This window comes from Globicephala melas, chromosome 4 (genome assembly GCF_963455315.2).
Source record: "Globicephala melas chromosome 4, mGloMel1.2, whole genome shotgun sequence".
Classification (NCBI taxonomy): Eukaryota; Metazoa; Chordata; class Mammalia; order Artiodactyla; family Delphinidae; genus Globicephala; species Globicephala melas.
Window position 1 is genome coordinate 95,851,437 of NC_083317.1, and position 15,323 is coordinate 95,866,759.

General features: G+C 37.7%; 1 protein-coding gene across 2 annotated transcripts in view; it reads right to left on the reverse strand.

The window, feature by feature from the left end:
• The window catches only part of PRKCI (protein kinase C iota), a 79,754-nt gene that overhangs the window by 58,806 nt on the left and 5,625 nt on the right, over positions 1-15,323 (reverse strand). For both annotated transcript variants that reach the window (XM_030863828.3, XM_060298425.1), the window contains exon 2: positions 5,931-6,052. In XM_030863828.3, the coding sequence (XP_030719688.2) occupies positions 5,931-6,052 (122 nt within the window). The remainder of the gene's footprint in view (positions 1-5,930; positions 6,053-15,323) is intronic.

Below are 15,323 nucleotides of genomic sequence, written 5' to 3' on the forward strand. Positions count from 1 at the left end.
CTATATCCAAATAATACCCTCTCCCACTCTGCAAGTCACCTACATTTTCAACTGTTTCCCTCACATAGTCCTTTACAGGGTGTAAAAAAAAAGGAATTCACAAATGCTATTGGTAAAAGTATAACAAGGGGTACAATATTTTTGGAGGTCAATTTGGTACCACCTATCATCAAGGACACATTCCACTGCAGGGAATTTACAAATAATATAGTACAAGTGTCCCCAAAATACATGCACAAAGATATTCCCTGCACCAGTATTTTTGACAAACTGCAAACTATCCAAATATCTATCAAAAGGGGATTAATTAAATAAGTTATGGTACAACATTGTTATATAATATTACATAGCCTTTAAGAGGAATGAAATAAATCTACATGCACTGATATGGGGAATATCCTGGTGGTCCAGTGGTTAGGACTCCGCGCTCTCACTGCTGAGGGCCTGGGTTCAATCCCTGGTCGGGGAACTAAGATCCCACAAGCCACATGGCGTGGCCAAAAAAAAAAAACCCACGGATATGACAAGCTATCTACAAGATGGTAAGGGAAAAAACAGGTTAAATAATAGCTTGCATAATATTAGTCTATTTGTAAGACAGAAAAAAATTGTTACCCTATCCCTTCTAGTTGTATATTCACAGAAAGAGATACCATAAATTCGTTCATAGCAGCTATTTCTGGGGGTCTGAAGATCTCCAGAGACACTTTTTCCTTCAAAAAAATCAATATTTTTGTTAAAAAGCATGCATTATTCTCAATAAAAACTTTAACAAGAAACAAAATACCCAAAGGCTAGTGACAGAAATTACTAGTGTCTAGTAAAAGAGAAGTGACACAGTTAAATTTAAACCGGGTATTCAGACCCTGAATAAATTAGAATTTATAGAATTAGAAATTTAGAAAATACTCAATATTAGATGTAATATTTTTAAAGCACATCTTTAAGGAAAAACAATCACTCTTATATAGGGAACTAAAAACTCACATTTATCATGCCCTGCCCCACACTCTCACTGCATATGAGAACCAGCATATGATTGTTACAAAACACTATTCATTCTAAAATGTTTAGTTAGATTAAGCAAACCAGTTTTTCCACATGCACATCAAAACAAATCAGTAAAACTAGTTTTGAACACAAAGAAGAAGAATGGTTGTCATAAATCTGTGTAAAGAAATGAAGTATGATCTTTATTTGCTCTGATATAAAATCCCACAATTAAATGTTTAGCTTCTAGAACAATGTTTCTCATAAACCAGAGAAATCAAATTATAGTCCTGTCTTCCACTGATCCTAGAGAAAATTTCTTCTCCATATAAGCATGCCCCAATGCCTACATGGCTAAAAATAAAGATGAAAAATTACAACTGAAAAATAATTGCAAGGAACTCAAAAATAATTACTACTGGCTCTGTAAGCCTAAAATTAAGAAAAGACTGGTATCAGAATTCACCAGTGTAAAATGGATCACATGGGAATCAACAGACCTTAATGAAAAGTTTAACCTTTACTTGAATGAGGCAAAGGCTACAGTTTTATAGTTTCCCCAGAAAATTAGGACACTTAATAGCTATTTAGAGAGAAAGAACTATGAGTTACACCTTTTTCACTTCACAGTTATGCCCGTTAATTGTGTGGTATTTCTGAACAACAATTTTATCAACTGTATCATGATCATCAAAAGCTACAAAAGCAAATCCTCTTTTCTCCACTCTGCCTGTCTTCCATGGTTGAAAGACCAACTTCTATGGTTTCAATCCTGCCATACTTTTCAAAGTAGTCTCTCATATTCTTCTCTATCCTCTTTAATACCACCAACAAAAAGTTTCTTCACTTTCGGAAGGGCAGCAGGCTTTACAGAATCCTCTCTAGAAACAGCTCTCTTTGGTTCCACCAAACACCCATCAACCTCGGTGGTCCTGCACTCACTGCTGCATCCACCTCTTCAACGCTAGAGTAGGTCACAAAACTAGAGGTCCTGGGAAGTTTTGTTTGGCGGTCTCTCATCACTGCACAATCCGGAAGTGTGCCCCATTTCTCAAAATGTTCTCTTAAACTATAATCTGTAGTTTCAACGTTCAGACCTCCAATAAACAGTTTTCTCAACAGCGCTGGTTCCTTTGGATCATGGCCCTCCTCCTGGTGGCAGCAGGCTGGGAGTGACCTGGGGGTGGTTTTACCTCCATTTTGAGACCAGACTCACCTCTTCCAACTCCAGTTCAATATGGGACCGCCAGAACGAGGCCTCCCCATACTTTCAATTTAGTGAATTACTGCTCTTCCCCACACACCATGTTCTTCATACCTCTGTGCCTTTTTATATATTATTCTTTCTTTCTGGTTCTCCCCTCACCTACTCCACTTCAAAAACTTTTACTCTGTTATACGGTTAGTTCAAACTTTGCAAATATTTCAGGCATATGCGGATGCTCCTCTTTCTCTTGTATTCTGAGGCCCCTATGCATTTAGGTTCAACTGTCACATTTGTTCTTCACATGTCCGTCTCCCTGTGGAGTTTGAGGATAGAAAGTATCTATCCTCAACACACACACATATTCAATAAATGTTTTCTGAATCAAGTTTTTGCCACCACCTTTGAAGTAATGGTTGTCACAATCACTTTTACACTTTTTCTAAAACATTTTCTTTAAAGATATTTGCTGTAAAGTACTGTCAAATTATTGAAAGTAATCTCTTAAAATATAAGGCAACATATATTCAAAATTAAACTAAAATGTAACACTATTTAATGAGATGTTTACCTTATTGCTGGAAAAAAGTCACATTAATTTCACTATATTTAAGGGTAAAAAGGGCAAAACAAAGTTGTACTCTTTGATACTCAAATACCTGAAGGAAAATAAGAATGGCATCAAATTTCTAATATACCTTTCCCTCCTTAAGTTAATTAGGACTTTTATTACGTTTTAAAAACAGGGCTTCCCTGGTGGCACAGTGGTGGAGAATCCGCCTGCCAATGCAGGGGGCACAGGTTCGAGCCCTAGTCTGGGAAGATCCCACATGCCATGGAGCAACCTGTGCCACAACTACTGAGCCTGCACTCTAGAGCCCGCGAGCCACAACTACTGAGCCCACGTACCAGAACTACTGAAGCCCGCATGCCTAGAGCCTGTGCTCTGCAACAAGAGAAGCCACTGCAATGAGAAGCCTGCACACCACAACAAAGGGTAGCCCCCGCTCACCTCAACTAGAGAAAGCCTGCGTGCAGCAACAAAGGCCCAATGCAGCCAAAAATAAATTAATTAATTAATTTAAAAAAAAAGACAAAATGGTACCTTAAATCAAAAGCTTTTGACAAAATTCAACACCCATTTATGATAAAAGCCCTGCAGAAAGTGGGCACAGAGGGAACCTACCTCAACATAATAAAGGCCATATATGACAAACCCACAGGAAACATCATTCACAATAGTGAAAAACTGAAAGTGTTTCCTCTAAGATCAGGAACAAGACAAGGATATCCACTCTTGCCACTATTATTCAACATAGTTTTGGAAGTCCTAGCCACGGCAATCAGAGGAGAAAAAGAAATAAAAGGAATCCAAACTGGAAAAGAAGTAAAACTGTCACTGCTTGCAGATGACATGATACTATACATAGAGAATCCTAAAGATGCCACTAGAAAACTACTAGAGCTAATCAATGAATTTGGTAAAGTTGCATGACATAAAATTAATGCACAGAAATCTCTTGCATTCCTATACACTAACAATGAAAGATCAGAAAGAGAAATTAAGGAAACAATCCCATTCACCATTGCAACAAAAAGAATAAAATGCCTAGGAATAAACCTACCTAAGGAGGTAAAAGACTTGTACTCAGAAAACTATAAGACACTGATGAAAGAAATCAAAGATGACACAAACTGATGGAGAGATATACCATGTTCTTGGATTGGAAGAATCAACATTGTGAAAATGACTATACTACCCAAAAAAATCTACAGATTCAATGCAATCCCTAGTGGCATTTTTTTACAGACATAGAACAAAAAATCTTAAAATTTGTATGAAGACACAAAAGACCCCGAATACCCAATGTAATCTTGAGGGAAAAAAACAGAGCTGGAGGACTCAGACTCCCTGACTTCAGACTATACTACAAAGCTACAGTAATCAAGACAATATGGTACTGACACAAAAACAGAAATATAGATCAATGGAACAGAATAGAAAACCCAGAAATAAACCCATGCACTTATGGTCAACTAATCTATGACAAAGAAAGCAAGGATATGCAATGGAGAAAAGACAGCCTCTTCAATAAGTGGTGTTGGGAACACTGGGCAGCTACATGTAAAAGAATGAAATTAGAACACTCCCTAACAGCATACACTAAAATGAACTCAAATAGCTTAAAGACCTAAATGTAAGACCGGACACTATAAAACTCTTAGAGGAAAACATAGGAAGAACACTCTTTGACATAAATCACAGCAAGATCTTTTTTGACCCACCTCCTAGAGTAATGGAAATAAAAACAAAAATAAACAAATGGGACCTAATGAAACTTAAAAGCTTTGCACAGCAAAGGAAACTATAAATAAGATGAAAAGACAACTCTCAGAATGGGAGAAAATATTTGCAAATGAATCAACGGACAATGGATTAATCTCCAAAATGTATATACAGCTCATGCAGCTCAATATTAAAAAAACAAGCAACCCAATCCAAAAATGGGCAGAAGACCTAAATAGACATTTCCCCAAAGAAGATATACAGATTGCCAACAAACACATGAAAGGATGCTTAACATCACTAATCATTAGAGAAATGCAAATCAAAACTACCATGAGGTATCAGCTCACACTGGTCAGAATGGCCATCATCAAAAAATCTACAAACAATAAATGCTGGAGAGGGTGTGGAGAAAAGGGAACACTCTTGCACTGCTGGTGGGAATGTAAATTGATACAGCCACTATGGAGAACAGTATGGAGGGTCCTTAAAAAACTAAAAATAGAGTTACCATATGACCCAGCAATACCACTACTGGGCATATACTCAGAAAAAAACATAATTCAAGAAGATACATGTACCACAATGTTCATTGCAGCACTATTTACAATAGCCACGTCATGGAAGCAACCTAAATGCCCATCAACAGACGAATGGATAAAGAAGATGTGGTACATATATACAATGGAATATTACTCAGCCATAAAACGGAATGAAATTGGGTCATTTGTAGAGACGTGGATGGACCTAGAGACTGTCATACAGAGTGGAGTAAGTCAGAAAGAGAAAAACAAATATCGTATATTAACGCGTATATGTGGAATCTAGAAAAATGGTACAGATGAACTGGTTTGCAGGGCAGAAATAGAGACACAGATGTAGAGAACAAACATATGGACACCAAGGGGGGAAAGCGGTTTGGGGGGGATGAAATGGGAGACTGGGATTGACATATATACACTAATATGTATAAAATAGATAACTAATAAAAAATATCAAATAGAAGGAGAGCAAAAAAAAAAAGTGCACAGTCTGTTTCCCTTAAGCACTACCAGTATACTTTGCATTTAAGTTGCTTACGTGCAGTCTTGAGCAATAGATTCTAAAAGCTACAAATTTTTTTTTTTTTTTTTTTTTTTTGGTGGTACGCGGGACTCTCACTGTTGTGACCTCTCCCGGTGCGGAGCACAGGCTCTGGACGCGCGGGCTCAGCGGCCATGGCTCACGGGCCCAGCCGCTCAGCGGCATGTGGGATCTTCCCGGACCAGGGCACGAACCCGTGTCCCCTGCATCGGCAGGCGGACTCTCAACCATTGCGCCACCAGGGAAGCCCAAAGCTACAAAATTTTGATTGGTTGAAATTAAATATAGCTTTATTGTTTAAAAAAATTACAAAATGGTATCTTAAATCAAATGCTCACACAGACAGCCGTCTCTTTATTCACTCACCTTCTTCATCTATCCATTTCATGGTGAAAAGCTGTTCGGTGTCAAAAGAACACATGTCTCGAACCTCATTACAAAGGCCCTCAAAGGAGATTGAAGGTTCAAAATGTGTTATCATGATATCCCTGAAAAAGAAAAGGAGTTTTAAGTTAGACAATGACTAAGACTAATAATGCTCTACATATTACTGAATGCCTGACCATTTGATGGACTTCAGTTATTTTGTGTGTGCACCAGCCTGTGCCGCTTCCAGTAAACTATCTCTGTAAAAAATAAAATACCAACATTGAATAATGCTTAAAGATTAAAATAGTGATTTTGTGAGAAACCTTAATTCAATCTCCCCTCCTCATTCAGGAAGCCCACCCTAACTGCTCTAACAGATAGTAGTTCCACTTTTGCTTTAATGTTAGTTATCAGAAGCTCACTCTTTTGTGAGGCATTCCACTCCACAAACAGCTCTATTACTGACAAACTCTGCATTATACTTAACTGAAATCTCTTTCAATCTCTAGTCCTAGATCTCCCCTCCCCCAAAAGTTTACCTTCATCCAAGAGATGGCCCTTCAAAAATTTGACAAAGGTCCTCTTCCTCAGCCCTGACTTCCATGGATTAATCACCCAGATTAACAACTCATTTGCCAAAATTCGTTTTAAAATAGGATTCATATTTTAAGGTAGACACCAAAAAAAATGAAGGAATTGACATAAACATGTGTTTATTTTTATATTACTGTTGGATAAGTCATAGTACTTAAATAAATCCACCTAGCAGCTATTCACAACGAGACTTAAAAACATAACAAAATGTTTTAGAACAGAAGCCTGGGTTTTCCTCCAGGGACCCATAAGAAGGCTCCCTGTGATCTAATCTCCATGTCGTAGCCAGCCACAGTCATCCTTTCAAAGGTAAGTCAAACAGACCAAATGACTCTTAATTTAACACACGTATAGTGACCTCTGTCATAAGGGTTTTACAAAATTAATGTAGTTCATGTCTTTCCTTTGTTTTAAACTCTCCAAATGTCTTTCCCCAAAGTAAAGGGAAATCCAAAGTCTCTAGCAGGGTCTACAAGGCCCTGTGTGAATGGCCCTAGCTGCCCCTCTGACCTACCTCTTCTATCACTGGACAGATAAACCGATGTTTATAGTCTACCATCTACCTCAGCTAGAATGTAAGCTTGATTAAAATAGGAATTTTGTTCATTATATTCCTAGTGGCCAACGCGGTGTCTAGCACAGAATGGGTATTCAATAAATATTTGTTGAAGAAAGGAAGGAAATGACACTGTGTTAGGGACTGTGCAAGCACACATGTGTAGTTGGAATGCAGAACACAGAGTAAGAAATAAGGTATTAAAAATTTTAGACATGTGCAAAAAAGTTAAAACTGCAGTCTTTAGGGGCTTTAAGCAGAAAGCCACACATAGAAACTGAATGGCCTTTTCTTGATAATCATTCTCTTTCTAAGCATCTCATGGTTTTCTACCCCTGCCTCTTGGAACCCTCTTGCCTTAGCTTTCATAACAGTCTGCTTCCCTGGCTCCCTTTCTACTATTCTGAACACTTATTAAGTCTCCTCTATCTCCAATCACAAGACATTCTTCACAACCTCTCTCATTCATTGTCTCTCTCTTTCTGAAACCTAATTCATATTCAATGTTTTAACTATTATCTCTATGTAAGGGTCTCCTAAATCTGTAATTCCAACTCTCTCTGTGGTATTTAAGACTCTTGATAAGCTTGTTCCAATTTCTATTCTCAACGTGATCGCACCATTCCCGATACAAACTCTTTATTACAGACATCTGTTTACTCAAACCACCACACATAAGACCTTGATGATCTAAGTTTTAATCCTGATCTGTCCTCAGTTTAAGGAGGGAGGTGGGGATCTTTCTTTAACATCAACCTTCTTTCTTCAACATCAACTTTTTTCTTCAATATCAACTTCCATTAAAACTTTTTCAACCACATAAGCCTGATGGTCTATACTTCTAAATCTGTCCAACCAACATGTATCTTATGTTCCAATTTTTGTTATTCAACTAATTATATACACACATCCTTAGCTAGATTATAAACAGCTGGAAGATAAAAATTCTTGACTTTTTAATATATTCACATAACTATTTATATAATAGGGACTCAAATATTTCTTAACTGAATGTAGAAGTAGTATTTTCCAGGAGAAACCCAACTTCTAAAAAGTGCACTCTTGACAAGGAAATATCACTGTTTATGTTTCCTTAGCCTATAAACATGTGCAGAATATTTAGCATGTTTCAGATGTTTGAACAAACATCTTATATGATCTTCATAATAACTGTCAAACTAGACCTACTAATCCTGTTTTACAGATTTAAAAAGCTTAGCACAGGGGAATATTTGCCGGAGTCTCACAGTTAGGAAACAGAATGCAAATTCAAATCCACATCTCCTAATGACACTCGTGGTGGATGCTGTGATCTGACCTGCCGGCTCTCCACCCCACCTCCAGAATCCCCCATTAGCAATGGAGCATTTGTCATCCCAGCTACCGGGAGTGCTACCGGTAGACATCCCCAGTCTTCAGCCTCCTTCAGAGATGTGACTGCTCGCCTATAGTCAAATCCCCTTCCTGGTCAGCCCACAACCAACAGCCAATTCAATATGGGGGTATAAAGGTCCCAGACGTGACTCGGGAAAGCTCTGAAGTGTCAACTCATCTTCAGAACTCCCTGGAGGGTCAACTAAGGCTTCTGTAGGGACTTCAGGGCATCTTGATTTTTTCCTACCTAAGCTTGCTTCTCCCCTTCTCTTCCATAGCTGTCAACCCCAAAAGCACTCTTGAAAAGCCACCTGCATGCTAATCTGCAACACCACCTCCCACAGCAGCATCCACCCAACCCACAGCTATCATTAGATGTTATTTTGTGACAAAAGCATAATGGATACAGTCAGTCAATTTCACTTTTAAGAGTTTGGCTAGGGACTTCCCTGGTGGTGCAGTGGATAAGAATCCGCCCACAAATGCAGGGGACACAGGTTCGATCCTTGGTCCGGGAAGATCCTACGTGCCACGGAGCAACTGATCCCATGCACCACAGCTACTGAGCCCGTGAGCCACAACTACTGAAGCCTGCTAGCCACAACTACTGAAGCCCACGTGCCTAGAACCCAGGCTCCGCAAAAAGAGAAGCCACCACAACAAAGGATAGCCCTGCTCGCCACAACTAGAGAAAGCCCGTGCACAGCAACAAAGACCCAATGCAGACAAAAAATAAAAATAAATAAATTAAAAAAAAAGTTTGGCTAATAAAAACTGTAACCCTTGTTTCCGAGATTAAATGGGTCTACTTTAGTGTATGAAGCTAGTTAATTGTTTTTTATTCTTCAGAGAAAATATGTTGCCAGCATATATAAATTATACATATTTTACAGTCTGTCTCCCCCAACTAAACATGCGAGCAGGCATTTTGTTTTGCTCCCTGCTGCATCACCAATATCTGAAGCAGCGTCTGGCTCAGAATGGATTAATATATGTTGAGTGAATGGAGGTGTCATATGTTGGTCTCTAAAAAAAAGCATGAGGAAATGTAAAATAAAAAGCATTCCAGGGCTTCCCTGGTGGCGCAGTGGTTGAGAGTCTGCCTGCCGATGCAGGGAACACGGGTGCGTGCCCTGGTCCGGGAAGATCCCACATGCCGCGGAGCGGCTGGGCCCGTGAGCCATGGCCGCTGAGCCTGCGCGTCCAGAGCCTGTGCTCCGCAACGTGAGAAGCCACAGCAGTGAGAGGCCCGCGTACCATGGGAAAAAAAAAAAAAAAGCATTCCACAATGGATGAGTGACATATACGAGGCAGCCGTAGTATACTGGTTAAGACCATGAGAGCTAAAGCCAGTATGCTTGGGTTTGAATCCAGGTTCTATCACTTACCAGCTGTATAACCTTAGGTGATTTATTTAACTTCTCTGTTGGTTCAATTTCCTCATCTATAAAATGAGAATAATATTATCTCCTATGATATTATAAGGATTTAATGGATTAAGTGAATTCATGTTTAAAATACTTATAATAGTACCTAGCATATAGCATACTCTAAATCTGTTCAATAAATTTTAAAACATTATTAATTCATATAACACTTTAAATAGAAGTGGACCCTTATTAGATAAAAATAATCCAACCTTCTAAAAAATACACAGAAAAACAAAACAAAACAAAACAAAAACAGATGCTTCTGGTTTAAAATGGTGGAAGGAACAAACATCTATAATCTTTCATCCTAAGGGCCTAATGAAATGACAGAAAACTGAAATGACAAGTTTATCAAAGTCTTAGAACACGAAAACGGCAGCAGCAGCAGACCAAAAAGTATGAGAAAATCCTAGATGATTGAAAACAGATGGGATAAAATTTACGGAGAAAACATACCAGCCCCCAAAACTAAAGTTAACAGGAACCCTTAAAAGAAGTTTTACTGACACAAGATTACTTTTCCTTCTTTAAGCATCTAAACACACTTCTTGGCTTTTCAAGTGCATCACACTTACATAAGAATTCATTATAAATGCTTTTTAAAATTACTTAAAAAAAATAGGAGTTAAAGAACAGAATAATGTTATAAACCTTTACAATATAAAAATTACCAAGAAAAATCAAGATGTAGAGAAAGCAAAAGGAAGTGTAAATTCAAAAATGTCTCTTTCTTAGTGGAGAGTCAATATATTTACAACTAATAATTAAATGTAAAAGCAGGGGACAAGAAAAAAACAAATAACTTGAAACTTAAAAACAGTCAAAGGACTTGAACAGACACTTCTCCAAAGAGGATATACAAATGGCCAACAAGCTTAGCAAAAAGATGTTCAGGGAAATGCAAGAGGGAAGAGATATGGGGATAGATGTATATGTATAACTGATTCACTTTGTTGTAAAGCAGAAACTAACACACCATTGTCAAGCAATTATACTCCAATAAAGATGTTAAAAAAAAAGATGTTTATCATCACTAATTATTAGAGAAATGTAAATCAAAACTATAATGATACAGCAGAAATTAACACAACATTGTAAATGAACTATACGCCAATAAGAGAAAAACATAATGAAAGGTCACCTTACATCCATTAGGATGGCTACTATGAAAAAAACAGAACGAGTATAATCGAAGATGTGGAGAAATTAGCACCTTGTGCTCTGTTGGTGGGAATGAAAAATGGTGCAGCAGCTATAGAAAACAGTATGGATGCTCCTCAAAAAAATTAAAAATAGTATTTCCATATGATCCAGCAATTCCACTTCTGGGTACATATATCCAAAAGAACTGAAAACAGGGAATCCAAAAGATATTTGTACATCCACATTCATAGCAGCATTATTCACAATAGCCAAAAGGTGGAGGCAACCCAAGTGTCCACTGACGGATGAATACATAAACTAAATGTGATATATAAATACAAAGAAATATTACTCAGCATTAAAGAGAAAGGAAATTCTGACACATGCTACAATATGAATGAAGCTTGAAGACGTTATGTTAAATGAAATAAGCCAGCCACAAAAAGACAAACACTGTATGACTCCATTTATATGAAGTATCTAGAGTAGTCAAATTCATAGAAACAGACAACAGAAGAGTAGTTGCCAGGGGTTGGGGGTTGGAGAAGAATGGGAGAGTTGTTAGTATGTAGTTTCAGTTTTGCAAAATGAAAAAGTTCTGGAGATTGGTCACATAACAATGTGAATATAGTTAACACTGCTCAACTGTACACTTAAAAATGGTTAAGATGGTCAATTAAAATTTTTTTACCACAATTATAAATAAAAAAGAAAAGCGGGAGGAGGTATATTATTTAAGTTATAAATGTAACCACAAGAAAAACTAAAAATAGTCAGGAGAGGAGGCAATGAAGAAGTGCTAAATTCCTCATCTTCCATACTGATCAACAGATATAATAAAAGAAAGCAGAATTTTAATAGTAGTTAACTCTAGGTGGTGGAACAGGGGATTAAGGAGAGACTAGAGATGGAAAGAAGATGTACTTTGTATTGGGTTGGCCAAAAAGTTCATTTGGGTTTTTAAGATGTTAGGGAAAAACCTGAACGACCTTTTTGGCCAAACAAATACTTAGACCTTTCTGAACGGCATAGAATATTATTATTTTTTCTACCATGTAAAGGTATGATTTTATGATAATTATAAATAAGATATAAAACAAATTTAAATGACTTATAAATTTTAAAAATTGTTTTAATTTTTTTTTAAGATTTTTTTTGATGTGGATCATTTTTAAAGTCTTTGTTGAATTTGTTACAATATTGCTTCTGGTTTCTTTTTTTTTTTTTTTAAATTTATTTTTGGCTGTGTTGGGTCTTCGATGTTGGGGGCAGGCTATCCTTAGTTGCAGCAAGTGGGGGCTACTCTTCGTCGTGGTGTGTGGGCTTCTCACTGAGGTGGCTTCTCTTGTTGCGGACCACAGGCTCTAGGCATGCAGGCTTCAGTAGTTGTGGCACACGGGCTCAGTAGTTGTGGCTCACGGGCTCTAGAGAGCAGGCTCAGTAGTTGTGGTGCACAGGCTTAGTTGCTCCACGGCATGTGCGATCTTCCTGGACCAGGGCTCGAACCCGTGTCCCCTGCATTGGCAGGAGGATTCTTAACCACTGCACCACCAGGGAAGTCCTTGCTTCTGTTTTATGTTTTGGTTTTTTGGCTGCGAGGCATGTGGGATCTTAGCTCCCTGACCAGGGATCGAACCCACACCCCCTGCAATGGAAGGCAAAGTCTTAACCACTGTACCACCAGGGAAGTCCCTGTTTTAATTATTTTTAAAATTTATATTTTAAACAGTATATTTTAATAGTATATATAGTATATATTTAAATATATTTTAAAATAGCTCCTTCTTCTAGTGACATTAAAAGGGAACTTGCTGGGGCTTCCCTGGTGGCACAGTGGTTGAGAATCTGCCTGCCAAGGCGGGGGACATGGGTTCGAGCCCTGGTCTGGGAAGATCCCACATGCCGCGGAGCAACTGGGCCTGTGAGCCACAACTACTGAGCCTGCGCATCTGGAGCCTGTGCTCCGCAACAAGAGAGGCCACAACAGTGGGAGGCCCGCGCACCGCGATGAAGAGTGGCCCCCGCTTGCCACAACTAGAGAAAGCCCTCGCACAGAAATGAAGACCCAGCACGGCCAAAAATAAATACATAAATTAATTATTTTTAGAAAAGGGAACCTGCTTACCTTAAAGCAATTTTTCTTTCAAAATATCCTCAAGGTTACTAGTATGAGGGGGTGAGGATTCAGAGAGTATATTTTAGAATTAAATCAGAAGAGAAGAAAAGGCTCCCACTGAATTTCCCTGGCAAAGAACAAGCGTGACATTATCTTTTTTGAATGCAAGGAGAAAAAGTTAGTATGATCAGATGTCATCAAAATAAGACTTCCTTATTAAGGTCCACACGTAGTTAAAATTAACAAATACGTAAGCACATCTCCAAACAATAGGGAATTTTCAGAAACCTTATTTTTCAAGAGCTGTAAAATATTTATCAGAAAATACAAATTTTTTTTTTTTTTTGCAGTACGCGGGCCTCTCACTGCTGTGGCCTCTCCCGTTGCGGAGCACAGGCTCCGGACGCGCAGGCTCAGCAGCCATGGCTCATGGGGCCCAGCCGCTCCGTGACATGTGGGATCTTCCCGGACCAGGGCACGAACCCGTGTCCCCTGCATCGGCAGGCGGACTCTCAACCACTGCGCTACCAGGGAAGCCCAGAAAATACAAATATTTTTAAAACATGTGTAATCCTTTAAAAGTAATAAGTACATACATCCTAAAGGGACTCAATGAAGGAGTCATGATTTACCAACTGCCACTCCTTAAGTTCCAGGAACTAAAACATTTAAGGGAGTTTCTTATAAATAACTCTCCAAGTAATTGGAAAGCACCATGTTCATATACCCCACAATCACCAAATCCTTATTATAGTACCAAAGCTAAAAGTAAGCTGCAAAATAAAGATATTACTTCTAAAGGTACAAAACAAATCATGCATGGAAGATTCTTATTTTTCCTGGTTTTAACTTCAGTGTTGGCATAAATTAGCTTACCACTGGACTTCAACAGAATACAGTCTGCTTCACCACAAAGATGCCCAAAATGGCAAAATCAGATATAGTTTTAGCTGAATTTAAAAAAAAAGCATTTTTGCTTCAGCGGTCAAACAGTTTTAAGCATTCATTATGTTCCTATGTTCTAAAATATAGAAACTAAAGTTTTTCCTTAGGACTAATTGCTTTTAAAAATAAACCTGAAAAAGAACCATATTCAGTCCTTCTGCTTTCTCAACATAAGCTTCTCTCCTAAATTAAATATAGTACAATCAGAAAAAAAAAAGTTTTGTAGGCAGGATTATCCATGGATGGTAAAATTACTGGGTCAAAGGTTTTAAGGAAATATTCATAACCCCCTCAAATTAATTGTTAATTATAAGAAAACCATAATGAAACTTCCATTTTTAAAAATCAAGGAGATAGAAAATTGACTTGAAAAGAATAACTGTGAAATATGAATTTGACAATAAAGAAAAAAAGTAATCTTAAAAACCCCATCAATACAGTAAAAGGGTAAAGGGAAATTTCTCTGAAGGGTAAGACTCAGCTTTGTATTATGCTTTACTAAGCCTCGAAGTTATCATCCATAAAATGGAGATAATGATATCTACCTCTCAATATTGTTTAAAAAAAAGTTAGCATTTTTTGCCAATTGTATTTGCAAAAATTTTAAAGACCAATAACATGCAATGGGAGCATAAGGAAAATGCTTCATTTGTACACTTGCTGGGAATGTCAATTGATACATTTTTCGAAGATAATATCAAGTTTTAAAGCAGGCATATCTTTGACCATGTTTGCAAGAATACATATTAACTATAAGGATGTTCCTTCAACATGATTTGACAAAGCGATTTAACGAAAGTTCATCAATCAGAAAAAAAGATTAAATGAACTGTGGTATAACAATACTATGGAACACTATGTACCAATTATAATGAAAGAGGTGGATTGCTCTATCTGTATGTATCTACCTATTTATCTGTCTATCCTGACATGGAAAAATGACCATGAATGAAAAAACTCAAGTTAAAGAAACATGTATAGAAATATGAACCCATTTATTGGAAAAATAAAAGGGTGTGTCTGTATGTATACACACACCTACACTTACAGATATATTGATATGATGTAGAATATCCCCAACTGTTAACAATGGCTATCCCTATGAAGAGGGGGTGAGAGCCTACTTTATATATCTCTGTATTTTTAAAATTTAGCTTTAGTGCCTTGTCTTTGTGATCTGTATTTGGCCATTGGTGGCATTTTTGTTCCTATCATCATTCTCAGCCATACTC